The following is an 18,054-nucleotide window of genomic DNA, read 5'->3' on the forward strand; positions in this document are numbered from 1 at the left end:
CCAATCAACATCTGTGTATGCTTTTAATTGAGAAGAACCTGATGTAAAACATAATCCCAAATGCATAGTACCTTGGAGATATCGCACAATACGTTTCGCAGCAGCAAAATGAGTTTCTAAGGGTGAATGCATAAACTGACACACTTGATTAACTAAGAAAAAAATTTCTGGTCTCGTAAATGTAAGATACTGTAAGGCCCCAACAATACTTTTGTAAGTGCTGGGATCAGAAACAAGGTCACTACCATGATTCATAAGCTTTTGATTAGGATTACAAGGTGTAAGACAAGGTTTACAGTCAAACATGTGCATCTTTTGGAGCAATTCTTTAACATACTTGGCTTGGTGAACAATGAGACCTTGATCTTGATACTCAATTTGTAAACCAAGAAAAAAAAATGCAAGAGACTCAAGTCTTTCATTTCAAACTCTTTGGTTAATTGAGAAATAATACTTTGAACCTTCACATCATCACTGCCAGTTAGGATTATATCGTCAACATATAGTAGCAGTTCAATGACTAAAGAACCATCACACTTGACAAAAAGATAAGGATCTGCATATGAGGACTTGAACCTTAACTTCAGTAAAAAAACCTGCAAAACCTTTCATTCCAAGCTCTGGGAACCTGTTTAAGACCATACAAAGATCACTCCAATTTGCACACATAATCTAAACAACTCGAATCCATAAACCTTTGAGGTTGAGACATATACATTTCTTCCTCAAGAAAATGATGCAAGAAAACATTCTTGACATCTAGTTGTTTAAGCTTCCAGTTATGAGATACACCTAAGGCCAGAACCAATCTAAATGTGGTTGGTTTAACCACATGACTAAAAGTTTCATAGTAATCGAGACTAGCCTCTTATGAGTACCTCTTGGCTATAAGCCGAGCTTTGTACCTAGCCACTGAACTATCCGGAATTTTCTTAATCTTGTAAATCCATTTGCAACCAACAAGGTTTTTGTCAGGTGGTAAAGGAACAAGCTTCCAAGTTTGTTAGTGAACTAGAGCATCCATTTCTTCTTTCATGAGCCACTGAGTAAACTTGACTGCAGTAGAAAAAGATTGAGGTTCCATGAGTGCAGACTCCTTATATATTTAAACAGAGAACACCTTCTTTTTAACAATTCCAGACTTAGACCTGGTTTGCATTAGATGTGTTCTGTGAAGTAATACACACTGGTTGCAGATCATTAACTTTAGACACTATAGTATTTGGATGAACTTCGAAATATACAGTAGGTAAGATCTCTGAAGAAGAACCAACACTTGTGGATGAAGGAACAAGATCACTAGAATGATTGTGTGGAAAAGATGTAGATTGAGTAACATGCTGAGTTTGAGATGTAAAAGTAGTGGAATGTGGTGAACCAAGAAAAGGAAAAGTTTTTGGAACACTAGTGGTATGAATGAATGTATTAGGATGCACATGTAGAGAAACAGAATGACCAGACATATTTCTGGAAATGTAAGACAAGTTATCAAATAATGTATGAAATCGGGATTCATAAAAAACTACATGTCTATACACCAACAGCTTATGATTTTTGAGAGAAAAACGTATATATACTTTGTATTGTGCATCATACCCCAGAAAGATACATTCAGTAGTCTTCGGGTCAAGTTTATTGGTTATGTAGAGTTTTAGAGAAAGATAACACAAACAACCAAATGTTCTCAAGTGTGCAAAGCTAAGGTGGGGAATGATGTAACATTTCAAAGGGAGACTTCATATGTAGGACATGTGTATGCATCTTGTTTATTAAAAAAATAGTAGTAGCACATGCATGAAACCAGAACTTTGAAGGTAAAGAGGCTTGTTGTAAAAGGGTGATAGCGGTTTCTACAACATGTCTATTTTTTCTCTCAGCCAACCCGTTTTGTTATGGGGTATAAAGACATGATTTTTTATGAACAATGCCTTTGGTAAGGAGAAATTGTTTAAACCGAGTACTAATATATTCCCCACCACCATCACTTTGCAGTATTTTCACATGAGCAGCAAAGGAATTTGAGACAAAAGCAAGAAAGTTGACAAAAACATCGAACACTGCAGCTTTATTATTTAATGGAAAAATCCAAGTATACCTTGTACATTCATCTATAAATAAGACATAGTACATGTAACCTTCTATAGACATACTAGGTGAGGTACCCCAAACATTAGTGTGAATCACTTCAAAAGAAGTACTAGACTTTGAAGCAATTATAGGAAAATGTAATTTTGTAAACTTGCCTTGCAAACAAGCTTTACATGTACGAGGAGGATAATTACAAGGAAAAGAGATATGAGATTTACTAAGTGATGCAGTAACTATTGACTGTGCAGGATGTCCTAACTTGCAATGCCACAATGCAGAAGTAACCTTTTGACCTACATATGCAACTGGAGAAGATAATGGGAAATAGACCTCGGTTGATTAAGTATGGGAAAAGGATAGACAACATTCTTACTCAGTCTTTGGAATAGCATTCTCCTGTATAAAGAGAGAAACATCATTAATTACACACTGACACTTATTATCTTTGCGCAACTGATTAATGGGTAGCAAGTGTTGAGACAATTTTGGAACATGCAACACATAATTCAACTTAAACTCATGTGACTTAGTGGAAAGAGAAGACGAACCAATGTGTTTGATAACTAAACCTTAACCACTAGCACTGGTCATTGATCATTTGACGGATAAGCAAGTTGTCATGTGTAAATTTGATAAGTCTGAAGTCATATGATTGGTTGCCCCAGAATCAAGCAGCCATAAATCTTGCTGAAGTACTGAGACAGTTTGTGCTTGTATAGCAAGAAGAGTATATGACTTATTCATATAAGATTGATGCATCTAAGACATGGCAAAATGTTGAAATTGTGAATTTTAATACCACTGAACCATGCCTTGCGTAGATCCAAATTGATTCCACACAGGAGCTTGACCATATTGTCCATGAGGCATGAGACCAGACATAGGTGTAGAAAAAACTGGAGAAGAATGTCCTGGAAATCCTAAAGAATTCTTGTTCCTGTCAAAGCACGTAGCAGCAACATGACCAATTTTGTGACATATTTTGACACCCGTGTTGAAAATAGTTCAATGCAGAATGGCCTTTGCGATCACAAATTTAACATATCTAATTTGGATTATAAGGTTGAGATAATGACTTGTGTACCATTATGCTGAGAAGTATTGAATACATCATAAACCGGAGACTGAGAAAGACCTCATTGAGGATAAAACTGAGTATTAAACCCATTATGTTGGCCTCCAGAATTATTGCCACAAAACTTCTTCCCTTTTCCTTTGCCTTTGTAATTGCTACCCATAAAGTTGTTGTATGAACCAGAACCAAGTTGAGTGGCAAAAGCCATGAGGACATTAGTCATATATAATATAGGTAATTGGTGAAAACCTTGAGGCACCTGTTGAAAACCTGGGAGTGACATAGATGATAATGGCATAAACAACAATGAAGTATTAGGAGGACCAATAAAGCCTTGAGGCATTGGTGAAACATAATTTGTTCATGAGGAACCACCATGATCAAAACTAGATCCAGAAGCTTGAGTGAACATGGTAGACATTAAAGAAATTTGTTTAGTAGTTTCATCCAGAGTAGTTTCTTCTGCCTTTAATTGAGATCGCAATTCTTTGAGTGAAACAAGATTCTCCCTTCCACATATGACTGCTTTAATTGTATAATACTCACTTGGTAAGCCTCGCAAAGCAACAATTACAATATCCTCATCAGAAATTGTTACACCAGCAACAACTAATTGATCTCTGGACTCCTTAATCTTCTGAAGATATGGATCAACAGATTCAGGGTCTTTCTTAATGTTCTGTAGATCAATCTTGAGTTGAACAATACTTGTTCGAGTAACACTAGAAAACTGTTATCTAAGATTCATCCACATTTCTTTGGAACTCTTACAGCCAATAATGCACGACAAAGCAGAAGGAGCAAATGTAGCAGAAATCAGAGTCATTAAAGCCTTGTCATGAATCTTCCATACTTTGTACACATCCGAGATAGGGTGATTGTTATCAACTGTTTCTTCTCAGAATCAGAGTGCTCAAACTTATCAGGACATGGAACATAACCATTAACAAAACCAACAATTCCATTTCCTTCCAATAACAAATCCATTTGAAAATTCCATGTTACATAGTTGGAGTAATCAAGTTTCACCGTGACAGTATTCCTAACACTCGGAGTTAATGACGAAATAGGAAACTGTGTAAAAGCTAATTGAACAGAAGTCACCATAGTGTGCAACAATTTGTATGTAATACTTCAACAACCTTAAGACAATTTTAATACGCAAGAACAACACACAAACTCAATGGAATACACCACCACCAACAACAACAAGCTAGGAATTGCATAAATCAACAATCTTGTGAATACGAAACAAGAAACCCTAAAATCCTAGGGTTACAGATTACCAGGAAATCGGAAAAATCCAGCAATTCAACACGCAGATCTAAAAGAATCGAAAGAATCAACAGAACCTGATGGACAACGACGACCAAGAATCCAACAAATCAACCGACTGAAAAACCAATCAACAAAGCACCGACGATGCAGTGCGATCACCTGATACCAAAACGCAAACGAAGAAGATGAAAACGGATGATCGGAGATGATACCGCAGACCAACCACTACCGGAGAAAAGTAAAGGAAGCACAAAGGATTGTCAACCGGAGGTGTGAGCCACTTCCGGCGAAGATACCATGTCAACCATGTAAAAGCTTAAGAACTAAGCAAACTAGAGAGAGAAAGAAAATAGGGAAAAGTTGTTAGAACTGAATATTCTCTTTCTATTCAACTTGTATAAAATAATTACAACTATTGATATTTTGACAAAAAAAAAAATACAACTACTGATATTTATACATTAGTGAGACACCTCTTTACTAATGCATTACCAATAACACAGGGCGTGTTTGGCATGCTGGATAACACATCGGATAGTACTATTTAATACTATCCGGTGTTTGGTGCCATTCCGTATTAAATTTGCACTGGATTATTTATGATGTCCGGCCTATTTTATACAACATATGCCGGATAACGTATACACTCCAAATTGTCGGTATTAATTAGTCATGTCGCTGAAAACAAAATCAAGCTGACTCTTTTTCCATCTCTCTTACTAGTTTTAAATTGTGAAACGCAGTGCCATAAATGTTTTTCAATCTCCTTTTGAGGAAGTAAATGAACATGATAATCTTTGATGAATTGAGTTTTAATCCGGTATTGCGGCAAACGCCTAATTAAATAGTTAGTATTATCCGATAATAAATTATCCTATCTGACTGAAATAGTCAGTATAGTCCAAACTGCCAAATGAGACCGACCCTTGTTATAATCCTATGCACTCATAATCTCTATCACGAAATACCCGAGCGTCGCCGTTTCCGTCAGGAGGGAAAAAGGCCAAAGCAATTAAGAAAATAAGGGTTAATTAATTACATACTTGCCTCCTAATCTTCTGAGATTGTTTCATTGTAGTCCAACGACGCTGTTCGTTACTTTTTGGTCTTGGAACTTTTGGGATTGTGTTTACTGAGGAAACTTTCATATTAAAAAATAGATAGAAGGGTTAGTTGTTGTAGGAGCAACTTGGGATATTAGAGAAATTTAGGACCAGATAAAAATATTCCGTAAAGTTAAAGAGGCGCATTTGCAATAAACTCATAAATTAGTTATAAAGCAATTCCTGTTTTTACTAGGTTTTTCTTTCCCGTTTCAATAAACCATAACGAAGACAGTCACACAGGAAAATCAACTTGAGAGGAAACATGGAAGACGATGAGATAGAGGAGGGGATGCTGGTGGAGGAAGACGCCGCTCCGCCGCCGCCGAAGAAGCCGGGAAAATCCCCGTACGAAATGCTTCAGGAGAGCAAGTCCTCAGTTGAGGACATAGTGACGAAGATGCTCACCATCAAAAAAGAAGCCAAACCTAAATCGGAGCTCCGCGAGCTCGTCACTCAGATGTTCCTCAACTTCGTCACCCTCCGCCAGGTTCTCTAATCTTTCTAGGGTTTCACATTTTTCAAAAATTAGGGCTTTAGGGTTTTAGGGTTGTTGAATTTCGTGTTTTGTATGATTGAATATTGAATTTGCAGGCGAATCGTTCGATCTTGCTCGAGGAGGACCGCGTGAAGGCGGGGACGGAGAGTGCGAAGGCTCCGGTGGACTTGACGACGCTGCAGCTCCACAATCTGATGTACGAGAAGAGCCACTACGTGAAGGCCATTAAAGCTTGCAAGGACTTCAAGTCTAAGTACCCGGACATCGAGCTGGTCCCGGAAGAAGAGTTCTTTCGCGACGCCCCGGCCGATATCAAGGAGCCGACGCTGTCGAATGATGCAGGGCATGACATTATGCTCAAGAGGCTCAATTTTGAGCTCCACCAGCGCAAGGAGCTCTGCAAGCATCATGAGAAGCTTGAGATTCATAAGAAGGGTCTGTTGGAGATGATTGCCAATCGGAAGAAGTTCTTGTCCAGTCTTCCTTCGCACTTAAAGTCGCTAAAGAAGGCTTCTTTGCCGGTGCAGAACCAATTGGGGCTTCAGCATACCAAGAAGCTCAAGCAGCATCACGCTGCAGAGTTGCTTCCACCGCCTCTGTATGTAGTTTACTCGCAGTTCATGGCGCAGAAGGAGGCATTTGATGAACAGATTGAGTTGGATATAGTGGGGAGTGTGAAGGACGCTCAAGCTTTTGCCCATAAGCAAGCAAATAAGGAGCCTGGTAAGTACTGCTTGACTCTTACTGCGTAGAATCGTAGATTCGGATATAAATTTTGATGCTTTATGGTGGTTTGCAGTTGCCCGGTTGAAACTAATCGATTTTCGACTGATTTGGTTTTCGTTTTGGATTTGGTTTAGGCCCGCTTATCATTAATGTTGTGTAATGGAACAGGAGTGTCTACCAGTGTAGAGACTAGTAGGGATGATGATGCACTGGATGAGGAAGATGATGGGCAGAGAAGGAGAAAGCGGCCAAAGAGGGCTCCGGTCAAGCAAAACCTTGAACAGTCAGGACTGTATCAAGTTCATCCGCTGAAAATCATCCTTCATATTTATGATGATGAGGTTTCTGATCCCAAGTCGGCAAAACTTATCACCCTCAAGTTTGAGTTTTTGTTGAAGTTGAATGTTGTATGTGTTGGAATTGAAGGATCCAATGATGCAGCGGAAAATAGCACCTTATGCAACCTATTCCCAGATGACACTGGCCTTGAGCTTCCCCATCAGGTTATTTCTCCTCTGTTTGTTTTTTTTGGTGGTCTTCTGTTATCTATATGCCTCTTCTATTGATGTCTATTATATTAAGTATTCATAATCCTCGGTACTTTTTTTGTTTTTGTTGATACAGTCAGCCAAGCTCGTTATGGGTGATACTCTTGCATTTGATGAAAAGAGAACTTCCCGTCCATATAAGTGGGCCCAGCATTTGGCGGGAATTGATTTCTTGCCTGAGGTGGCACCTTTGCTTGCTGCCCCTGAAACTCCAAGTTGTGATACTGCTAAAAGTGATGCTGTTATATCTGGTCTGTCACTTTACCGCCACCAGAACCGAATACAGACAGTTGTGCGAAGAATTCGCTCTCGGAGAAAAGCTCAGATGGCTCTTGTGTGAGTCACCAGTATATTTAGAGTCTTGAATCGTCAAGAACATTCTAGAAACTCTATAGGATAAGGATAAATGTGATCAAATCCTAATGCTAGCAATTGTGTTTTGTTTTACCTGGTTGCAACTGCTTTGGTATTTTTCCTGATATAAAGTATGAGTATGTGTTATGCTTCTTTCTTTGGTGCTTGCTCCTTTCTTTGGATCTTAGCTCCGCTCTATCTGTCTACCACTTGTATGCCTATTAGAGAAATTTTATTTCTTTTGCAAATCCCTTAGTGTTTTGTTTGCGAGTGTGGTTAGGTATGCCTATGTTGAGAAGTTTGGCATTCTTTCATTGGCTTACAGGGAACAGATCGAATCACTTATGAAGCTTAAATGGCCGTCTGTGTCTTGTGAAAGTGTTCCATGGGCTTTGCATACCCCTTTGTGCAAATTGCATGGTTTTTCACCTGTTGGGCCTCCACCTAATGTGGCATCATCTTTGTCTGTCCTAGATAAGGAGCAGGGTCAGGAGCCTATGGATGTTGATTTGGTTGGACGATCTGGTTCTTCAAAGGAAGAGCTGGAGAGTATCAGAGAAGATGGGGAACTTCCATCTTTAGTTCCAGCTGCATCCATTGCCAATGATAGTAAACTTGCTCACCATAAAGGAGCTATTCTTGACCACCCCAGACGGCCGTCCTTAGTTCCAAAAAGACCTCCAATCAGCAAGGCCAAATCGCTAAGTTATAAGAAACTTGATGAAGATTTAGATCTTCTTCTGGATACAGAGAGTGATCAGGACGAACCTGCACATGTGCTAGAGGAAGAAAATTTAGCGTATGTTGAATGCTTTGGGGTGGCTGGAACGTCATGGGTGGATTTTGGGGTCAGAGAATATTGTCTTGTTTTAACCAGGAGAGTTGACAAGGATAAGAGGAATGTGAAGTTAGAAGCCAAGGTAGCTAGTAATTCATAGAGTCGTACTTGGTCATGCTTTTGCTTCAAATATAAACCTTTTCACATTGCTTATCATTCTGTTCTGGCAGATTAAGATCAGCATGGAGTATCCATTAAGGCCTCCCTATTTTGCACTCAGTCTTAGCACTATATCTGGAGAAAACCATAAAGAGAGCGATGACTCTGAGTGCTTCAATGAACTTCGTGCAATGGAAGCAGAGGTAAGCAGTTGATAATATAGGAATTACTATCATGATTAAATCAGTAGGGGGTGGCTTTTGCTCTGCACTTTCACAAGCAAACTGTCTAGACTGCATTTATTATCTGATCACCTTACCCTTTTTTTTGTGGTGACTACATTATTCATTCCTCTGCGGAACTGGAATTCACAATTTCCTTTTCGTTCTTCTAGGTCAATCTGCACATGGTGAAGATGTTACCTCAAACTCAAAGTGAAGAAAATAATATCTTAGCTCATCAGGTTTGTTGTCTGTCAATGTTATTCGACTATTACATGGACGAAGCATCCCCATCTTCTGAAAAGAGACGGAGCACTTCTGTTGTTGATGTTGGTTTGTGCAAGCCCATCAGCGGTCAGATTGTTGCCAGATCATTTAGAGGAAGGGATCGCAGGAAGATGATATCCTGGAAGGACATGGAATGCACTTCAGGCTATCCTTACTAGACCTGTAGTTTTGGAATCTGAATGCGTCACTTAAACCATTTTGAGTCTGGAGTTTGTGAAGGGAGCATCAATGACCTTTGTGACCATTGGCACAGTATCTTAACGGAAATAGAGCGAGCAACATTCTGGTGGTATCGAGGTCAGCTGGTAACTTCTCGTTTGATGAGTCTTACGTTCGGTTTGCAGTAGAAGAAACACGCGGTAGTTGGGAGTAGGATTTGTGTTGATCTCAAGGGCCACAGCATATTTGTTTAAACTTGTAAAACGCTCATGATCACTGTACGAATGAGATTTATCGATTGAGGATTCGTTCATTAACGGTTTCCTTATTGTTTTAATTGTCTCACTTCTTTCGTGTACATAAATATTTGAAACATTAACATAGGAAAAAGGTAACAGAAACCAAGGATCCCACAAATGTTATGATGCTCAAATCTACAGCACACGCTAAACTCTCAAAAAATCTACACCACAAGACGAATGTCCCCTTGGAATATTTACAGCACCCCTTCTAATCACATTCCTCTTCCCTCCCGGCCCTTCACCACGGACCCGTCATCGTTCTTCTCAAGCATCGCTTCTTCCCGCGTTGAAGGTTTAAAATCTCCATGTCCTGCAAAGTGATCAAATTCCAAACGATTCATCAAACTATAAAACGTCGATGTATCCAGAGTCGTAAAAGATTGTTAAGCAGCAATTTTAATGCAGTTTTGAGCCTTTTTCGGTGTGATGGCCTGTATATAAACATTCTTCAACCCCAAGTAATAATATTAGGGCAACTGGTTACACCAGATTGCAGAAATGTCTTAAATTTATTCAGATTAGGAACGGTACAGCAACTGATATAGTCTTAATTTTGACAAAAAATAAAATAAAATTGTTCATGTACTGATTCGAAAAAGAAGTAAGAACAATCGAAGTACCTGATTCTTCTGCACTTCCGCCATTTGAGCCTGTTTGTTCTGCAGCTCTTGGTTCTCCTCCTTCAGTTTTGCAACTTCTGCTTCCAATTCCATTGTGTAAGCCTGGCAGAAGCACAAAGGCAATATATTAGAAACACGGAAAAATGATGAGATGCCATAAAATGCAATTATATAGTCTTCTTCTTTTCTTCCCATGCGGTTCAATCTTAAAGCAGAACTAACCTCGGCTAATCCTTACTAATTCAATGTTTTAACGATTCGACGCCATACACACGACTACTTAACGTTACTTTTCCTTAAAACAAGCGTTTCCATTACCTTGTAATAAACTGGATCCTTAAAACTTGTCATGACTGTAACTTCTCAAAATCTTTCATCTCTTTGACACGTCGAATCGCTATCAACATTTACCATTCTCCCGCATGAATCTTTCATGAAGTTTCGGGATACAAAAAATCATTAGATGATAAATGCAGAAAGGTAAATGTCTAGCAAAATTGATATAATTCGACAACAAGATGAAACTAGTTTAATTTTGATGTCACTCTCCAGAACTACTTTTAAATACTAAACACACAAAACTTAATTGCATCTGCATCCACAAGCATTAAACCTATTAAGATGTTAAACTAAAACCTGATCTTAGCCAAAGAGACAAGAAATGTATAACTGTTAGTGTTAAGAATCAGCCATGACTTTCGATTTAAGTTCAGGATCTCCAAATCGTATCAAAGATAGCGGCTTAACGCAGATCTATAAGCTTAAACTTTTAAGATGGCATCCACAATCTCTTTAGTTCAAATACTAACTCTTACAAACATACCATTTTCAAACACAATTAGTGAGCTAATAAAATTTCATACTTCCATTCAATGTTTGTTTATTTACATTTTACATTTCAGAGCTTGAACTTCTGTATTCTCGTAATTAATATCTCAAATTTACCATAAACTGAAACTACAATATATGTATGCATGACAAAGCAGCAAAGAATGGAAGAGATATTCACCTGCTTGCGAGCTCTGGACCTGGCAGCTGATTCTCTGTTCTTAATCATTCTCCTCTGCCTTCTCTCAACAACCTTCTCCACAGGCCCGCCGCCTTTCCTACCCCTAAAACCGCCATTAAACACATAAGGCACGGGTGACACGGATGACGTATCAGTACCATTACTCTTCCCAACCCCATCAGATGACAACTGGTTCGCAGGTGAAGGCGTCGCCACACGAATAGCTCCTGCAGCTCCTAATCCAACCATTCCCATCCCTGAACTCGGAGCCAAAGTGCCATTCATACCCTGATCACCGATTCCCATCATCCCACCCCTCATTCCAGGACTACCCAACTGAGTATTTGGCCCAATAGGCAACTGAGAAGTGTTGAAAGTCACAGGCTGCTGCTTGGGAAATATTTGGTGCTGCTGCTGCTGCTGTGGCATCTGTTGCTGTTGCTGATGCTGATTTGATCTAACCCCATTAGCATTCAATGGCAAATTTGAACCCTGATTCGGAACCAGATTATTATTGTTCTCGGGAACTCGATTCCCCATCACGCCAATCCCGCGATTCAGTTGCTGAAACTCGAATCCCAAACTACCAGAATTACCAAAACGAGACAAATCACCATAAAAACTAGCACCATTAGGCTTTGGAGCCATTTGTGCATCTTCTCTCACAACCCCAGCTCTTACCAAAAACTCCTCCAAAGTCATCTCCCCCAAAGTCTGCTGCCTCTGAGGCATATTAAACCCGCCGGCACCCGTTCCTTCTTTTGAAAGGTTCTTCCACACTTCATCCACAGTTTTCTGGCTTAGGGTCCGGGGCAGGGTCAGAGAGCCCTGCCTCTGCAGTGACCCACCACCGCCGTGGCCAAGCCCCTCTTGGCCACCAGCGGCTCCGCCAGCCGGCGCCATAATCTGAGTCTCTTCAGCAGTCCATATGCTCTTCAGAAGCTCATCCATGTTCATAGACCCAAAATCCTTCCCTGGGCCTCCAATGGTGTTCTGCAACTCCTCAAACGTCAGCGAATAGATCGACGACTGCCTCGCTAACGGCGGCTCGTTCCCAAATCCCTTGAAGTTCATATTGGTCCCCATTTTTCTGTGAAACCTGATCCAACAAACAGAGAGCCAAAAAAAAAAAAAATTCAGATTTTTACTTGTCTTTCCCTATGACTCAGAGCTTCCCTTCAGCTCACGGAACTCAACATTGTCAACTTTCACCCATAAAAAACCAGAGTTTGAAAAACACAGACCAAAATCTCAGCTACCCCTCATCAATTCACACTCCAAAGCTCAGATTTTTTTAATTAAATTACAAAAATCCTGAAAACCCCACCTAAAAAAAAGTCACAAAATCAAAGTTTTGTGAAAAATAAAAAATACCCAGATCAAAAAGCACAACACTTAAACACATATCAGCAAGAACTAAGAAGTAAGGACTGAAACTTTGAAGAACCATACTGTCCAAAAACACTAAAAATAATTATAAATTATAAATTAAGATGAACAACAAAAAGGAGGGGGAGAGAGAGAGAGAGGGAGAATCGGGGGTTTTTTTGTTTTTTTTATTTTTTTTTTTTAATAATTTACCTTTGTTACTACTTTGGGAATTTTTGGGAAAATGTTGGTGGCTCCTGGTGGCTGCGGCTCCTCCTGCTTGTTAGGGATCTGGTGGAAGCGCCAAGTGTCTGCTGCCCCTTTGCCCTTTCGCCTTTGCCTTTTAAGACACCCGGCACTGCGGAAGGTGCGGGATTATCATTATTTAATTTCTTAAATTATTAAAGTAATGGGCTGCGTGGACCAATCGGATGAGAGTGGGGAGGATTTGATGCGACTGCTGGCCAATGAGATTGCGCGATGTGGGGATATCTGGGCCGTCCACGTTTTCTTGAATGGAGGGTCGGATTTGGTGGTTTGAATTTTAATGGTGGTGGCGACGGGATAAGAATAAGAACTGGTGGATTGTAATACCCTCACAGAAAAAGCGTTTGGTCCACTAACGTTAGGTCCGGGGCAATTTCGTCCATAAAAAATGTTTTTTTATTTTTTTTTGTTTGGTGCATGTGAAGGCTGTGAGCCGACAACGGTCGGCCTTGAGGACAAAATTCTAGATATTTCTTTTTATGAACTGGGGGTAAAATTAGGGGTGCAATTCGAGTGGGTTGAGCGGGTTATGGTCAATCCAATCTGAATTAGACATTTTTAATTTGAGTTTGTGTTGAGTTCAGATTTATGCGAGTTTTTTCAGATTTAGATTTGAATTGGGTTCGGATTTACTCGGGTTGGGTCTGAGTTTGTCCAACTTTAATAAGTTCAATCTTGTTACGTATTATTTTATACGGTAAATCTCAAATTTTGAACCATATTATGTGAAAACCATTTAGAAATCAATTTTACACATCACCATTTGTAGAAAAATCAAATAGTGTGGGACGTATTTCTAAAGTTTCAGCCATGCAAATTGAAATTATATTACAGGACAATACAAAAGAAACGTAAAATATCACTATCATTTATTGTTCAAATGAAATTCAGACAATAAATTTAAGTATAGCGCATCCAAACTTGTACTTATAGCTTATACGAAATGAAGTGGACAAATAACATGCATGAGCAATTCGGGCTAAAATTGGATTGAGTTTTGGTTAACATGAGTGGCCAAATCACCAACCCAACTCAATCCAATAAATAAACGGATTAAAGTTAGGTTGAATTTGAGCAAGTTTTTACTTTATTCTAATTCGTCCGATTGAATTTGAAATCAAAATAGACATAGACCTATTCAAAATAAAGAACTTTAATAAAAAACACCCGGTATTGTTCACTTTAACGAAAAACCACATTTTTACACTAAAAAGTCAATCCTGATACTATTCACTTTACCATTTATTTTATTCTTATCATTAAAACTCAAAGTTTTCAAATAATTTTCATTAGTTTTCCTTTCAAAATAACTCAATCCAAATTACACCCTAACTGAAACACCCCAAAAAAGAACCAACAAACACTCAACTAGTAAGACAAATCAAACGGGTCTTCGCAGCCGCTGCGATATCATCCATCACCAGCGACCCAATCCAAGCAGGCCGGTCCAAGATTTCAGATATTTTCTATCAGATAAAACCTGCAATTTAAGTTTAACTGGTTGTACGATAATACCCTTGTTATTGTTCGTAATTTTCGTTAATGGACCATGGGCTTCGACCAAATGGAGGAGCGGGATGCGAACGGCTCGCGGCGGGCCTTGTACTGTGGGGGAAACGCCGTCAGTCAAGCTAGTTGTGCACTATTATTTTTTGGTAAAACAGAAATAAGTAGATCAAATCAGAATAAATGAAAGTAAATAACCAAGTATTGAACGAAAAATGAGGAACTAAGGACTCGTCTGAAAATATCTTTAAAATATATGAAAATATTTTTGATGAAATTAATTTTAAGTTCCAAAAATACTTTAAATGTTTTTTTTTTTTTTTAAGAAACACAAGATATGTAATTCCTGCATTAAGTACTTAAAGAACTTTTTCGGAATCTACTTGGATTTTACCAAGTATCGGTTTCAAAAATATTTTTACGAAAAGCGTTTTCGGTCATTTTAAAATCACTTTCAAATGAGCACTAAAACAAAAATGAGGGGAATAAATTTTATAAACTCTTTTTTTTCGCACATTAACATTTTTGTTAATTCTTCCAATGTTAATAATTTTTTTAATTTGTTAAAAGGCCAAAAAAAGAAGTTAATCGAAAGAAAATTAAGAATTTTTGAAGTAAGAAAAGTAGATCTAGATGTAGTTTAGTTGTTGGCTAGAGTATTGTGCTATTATTTGTACGCCAAGTCAACATTCTCAAGTAATTTAGTTTGTATTAGTATACTACGACAAGTATTTTGATCTCGGAGCATCCAGTTTTATTTGTATCAATGAAGATTCTTAGATTTTATTTTACGTCATTAACCATACTTTAATCAAAACTTAAATTTTACAGAATCGTGAATTAAGTACAAGAGTCTCGTAATTAGTGAGTCATGTTAATATGATGATTGATACTGAAAGTCAGCTAAAGTATGTCATGTAATTATATTTTGTAATGTGATTAGAAAAATAAATTTTCATATAGTTTAATTGATCGTTACATTGTAGCACACGCAATTATAGAAAGTTGTATGGCTGTAATTGGCTAGCCGAATCTTTATCCATTATAATTTGAGCAAATGAAGAAAGTTAGAAGGTCATGGAAGCTCTTGATTTTGACAATCTAGTCCCATTGTCTCACCCTATAAAATAATCAATGGACGGTGTGGGTTCTTTAGACCTTGATTGTGTAATCATACCACCTCACTCACTTTTTTTTTTTAATATCAGATAGTTTTGGTTGGTAAACTTAATGTTCTGGCCGTTGTGATGAATTTCTAAATGCAGAAATTAAGCTGGCTACATCGAATAAGTTTAACAAATTTTGTCTTACATTTCTAGTCCAGAAGGGATGAGACTCTATAAGAATTGTTTTTACTCGATTCTAATTTTATGTTATCATACATCAGTTTTTTTTACCTAAGAAAGTGTTGGTTACCAAGGTTCAAAATAAACTACTATTTCGAGTGCCCGGTGAGCTTTTGAATGTATGCAACCGGTTTATTAAATTGAACAATAGTTTGACATAATATGTCTTACAAGTCATATGTAGAGAGGCGAGACTTTATAAGATTGATTTCGACTCAATTCCGATCTTATCCAGTTCTGAACAGCTGCCTAAAGGAAATCCATCAAGAGGAATGGTCTTTTCAACTAAATGTCCAAAGAGCCATAAAAATGGAAATACTTCAGTGTATTTGTCATATATAGTGGACTTTTCAAGTGAAGACGTGGACGTTGGAAGTGAAGTTTTTGCTTAAGGACTAAGGCCATTTATGTAAAGGACAATTAGTACTTTGCTATCTCCACATCCAAGGCATGCACTTTGATTCTTTTAGGGTAAGAAAGGGAGGCAAGAAAGGGAGGCAGATGAATTGACGATGGAAAAGAGAGGCACATGGTGCTGGCACTATGCAAATTCACACAAAAATTCAATCGATAAACATCATATGTTGCTGCTGGCAGTCTAAGATTGGAAGCAAAGACAATGGACAAAAGTTGTCAAGCATGTGCCCCTCCTCCTAAAATATTGCCTTAACAGAACACTTTGTTGCAATGCTTTGTTTTCTAGTTTTCCTCTTTTTGGTTAGTCTTTATCCTTTGCGAAAGATTAGTTTTAAAACATGATGAACTTAGTGCATGTGAATTCTCGAAACACAACTCAACAAGTTATGATTAAGATAAATGATTTCTGGCACGACGCAGAAATTACTTATGATGATAATGTAGAAATCACTCCTAATGATAATATATATGTTATTATAAAAACAAAACTAGAACAATGGTAACAGCCCTGCCTACCATTTAGGTTAACGAAACAAGTGTTACAGATGACATACTGATTCATTACTTCATTTTACTTATAAGCTTTTTCTGTTAATATAGAAAATTAAACTCTAAGCTTTTTCTGTTAATATAGAAAATTAAACTCATCTATCAAATAATTATAAACGCGTTTTCAAACGGTATGACTATGAATTACATAGCAGACTAGTTGTCATTCATCTGTCATATATGCGTCTATCGCAGTCAAAAGACTCAAAAGGAATTCTCCAGGTGCTACTTATTTGAATTAACATCCTCTAATTGGTAGTAGTAGTTGTACTTTAAATTTAGCTACTTTTTAGGAGTGGTTGGAGTCTTTGCTTAAAAAAGGTATGGTTTTTAATAGCTAGTTATCTCTGTTCATGGTATGGTGCCACGTTCCCTACAAAAAACCACCAATTCTGGAGGATAAAAAACACCAGAAAACGAAACATTCTAGAGAAGTATTGGTAATGCTTTCGCAGATGTGAGTGCATAACTGCACAATGCATACGTGTTGTTCAATCGGATGCCTGCGCAGCACTTGTGGTTATTACTATAGTGACTGGTAAGAGCACAACAGTTCTTCAAAGTTGAAAACCTCATCCCATTCAATTATTTCTTGGCCGAAAATGGCATCGGATTTAGTTGTGGGAACACAAAACAGCAGTTGGTTTTTTTGGTGTGATAAGATTCAGAATTTGATTGATGCGCCACAACTCGAAAGGAATAGAGAGAAGATGACATTTGCATTTGGGAATGCTACGTAATGCTTATCTTACGATTGTATAATGAATCAATGATCGCAATGAAGAGGTTTCTGGTTTACCCTCTAAGTATATCTAATATGTTTGGATGTTAAGAGGAAAAATTATACGGTAGTGCAATAGCACCGTTGGCGTTGAGTGGTGTTCCACTAGAACTTTGCCATTTATACAACTTAATACATGTCAACAATAACTTAAACTCTGACGTTAATTAATACAAAAAACGTTACCGGATTCAATTTTGAGCCAAAGATATCAATTTGCCTAGACCATAAGGCTTTGATTGGATTATCGTTTAGTTATCTAAGGTTATCAAATAAAAAAACGTATTGTTGGATGATTAAACATAATGAATAAGAAAATATATTGTTGTGTGTAACATTGCAAGATATGAATCGACTGCTTGAAGATAGAACAATAAAGTTCAAATAAGTAGATTGTAAACATTCATATTTGCTCGGAGAAAATCAATCTTGTAATTGTTTTTGTATTTTCTCATGTCGTAACAAGAGAGACGCAATCCAATCGGAAATAGCCAAAGTTGACACATTTAGCTACAACCGAGAGGTGATGTGATAGCTGTTGTTATAGCACTCGTCCACGCGACGTCTCGTTTGCTTGGCACTTGGCAGATATCAGTTGGGGATCACCCCGGCA

The 18,054-nt window shown here is 38.0% G+C and overlaps 3 protein-coding genes across 4 annotated transcripts; 1 reads left to right on the plus strand and 2 right to left on the minus strand.

Annotated features, from left to right (window-relative positions):
* Positions 1-3,524: 3,524 nt before the first annotated feature.
* LOC139192528 (uncharacterized) lies at positions 3,525-4,270 on the minus strand. The gene is made up of 2 exons (XM_070814748.1): positions 4,017-4,270; positions 3,525-3,870 (listed from the first exon to the last, which is right to left on the minus strand). The coding sequence occupies exons 1-2, from the start codon at positions 4,268-4,270 to the stop codon at positions 3,525-3,527; spliced, it is 600 nt and encodes a 199-aa protein (XP_070670849.1).
* A 1,401-nt stretch (positions 4,271-5,671) lies between these two features.
* On the plus strand, positions 5,672-9,613 carry LOC103421133 (THO complex subunit 5B). Its single transcript, XM_029094246.2, has 7 exons — positions 5,672-6,034; positions 6,139-6,766; positions 6,938-7,272; positions 7,394-7,653; positions 7,997-8,591; positions 8,680-8,811; positions 9,003-9,613. Exons 1-7 carry the CDS (start codon positions 5,810-5,812, stop codon positions 9,273-9,275), a joined length of 2,448 nt encoding a protein of 815 aa, XP_028950079.1. The 5' UTR covers positions 5,672-5,809; the 3' UTR covers positions 9,276-9,613.
* LOC114819165 (ABSCISIC ACID-INSENSITIVE 5-like protein 5) lies at positions 9,567-12,952 on the minus strand. 2 transcript variants are annotated; one of them, XM_029094247.2, is made up of 4 exons: positions 12,789-12,952; positions 11,208-12,306; positions 10,199-10,300; positions 9,567-9,888 (listed from the first exon to the last, which is right to left on the minus strand). In XM_029094247.2, the coding sequence occupies exons 2-4, from the start codon at positions 12,291-12,293 to the stop codon at positions 9,817-9,819; spliced, it is 1,260 nt and encodes a 419-aa protein (XP_028950080.1). In that variant the 5' UTR covers positions 12,294-12,306; positions 12,789-12,952; the 3' UTR covers positions 9,567-9,816. The 2 variants fall into 2 exon arrangements, 1 of the variants encoding a protein (XP_028950080.1); XR_011576740.1 differs by lacking the exon at positions 9,567-9,888 and adding an exon at positions 10,517-10,626 and having other exon boundaries at positions 10,265-10,300; positions 12,789-12,938.
* Between the last annotated feature and the right edge of the window lie 5,102 nt (positions 12,953-18,054).

The sequence above is a fragment of the Malus domestica genome, chromosome 15 (assembly GCF_042453785.1).
Source record: "Malus domestica chromosome 15, GDT2T_hap1".
Classification (NCBI taxonomy): domain Eukaryota; kingdom Viridiplantae; phylum Streptophyta; class Magnoliopsida; order Rosales; family Rosaceae; genus Malus; species Malus domestica.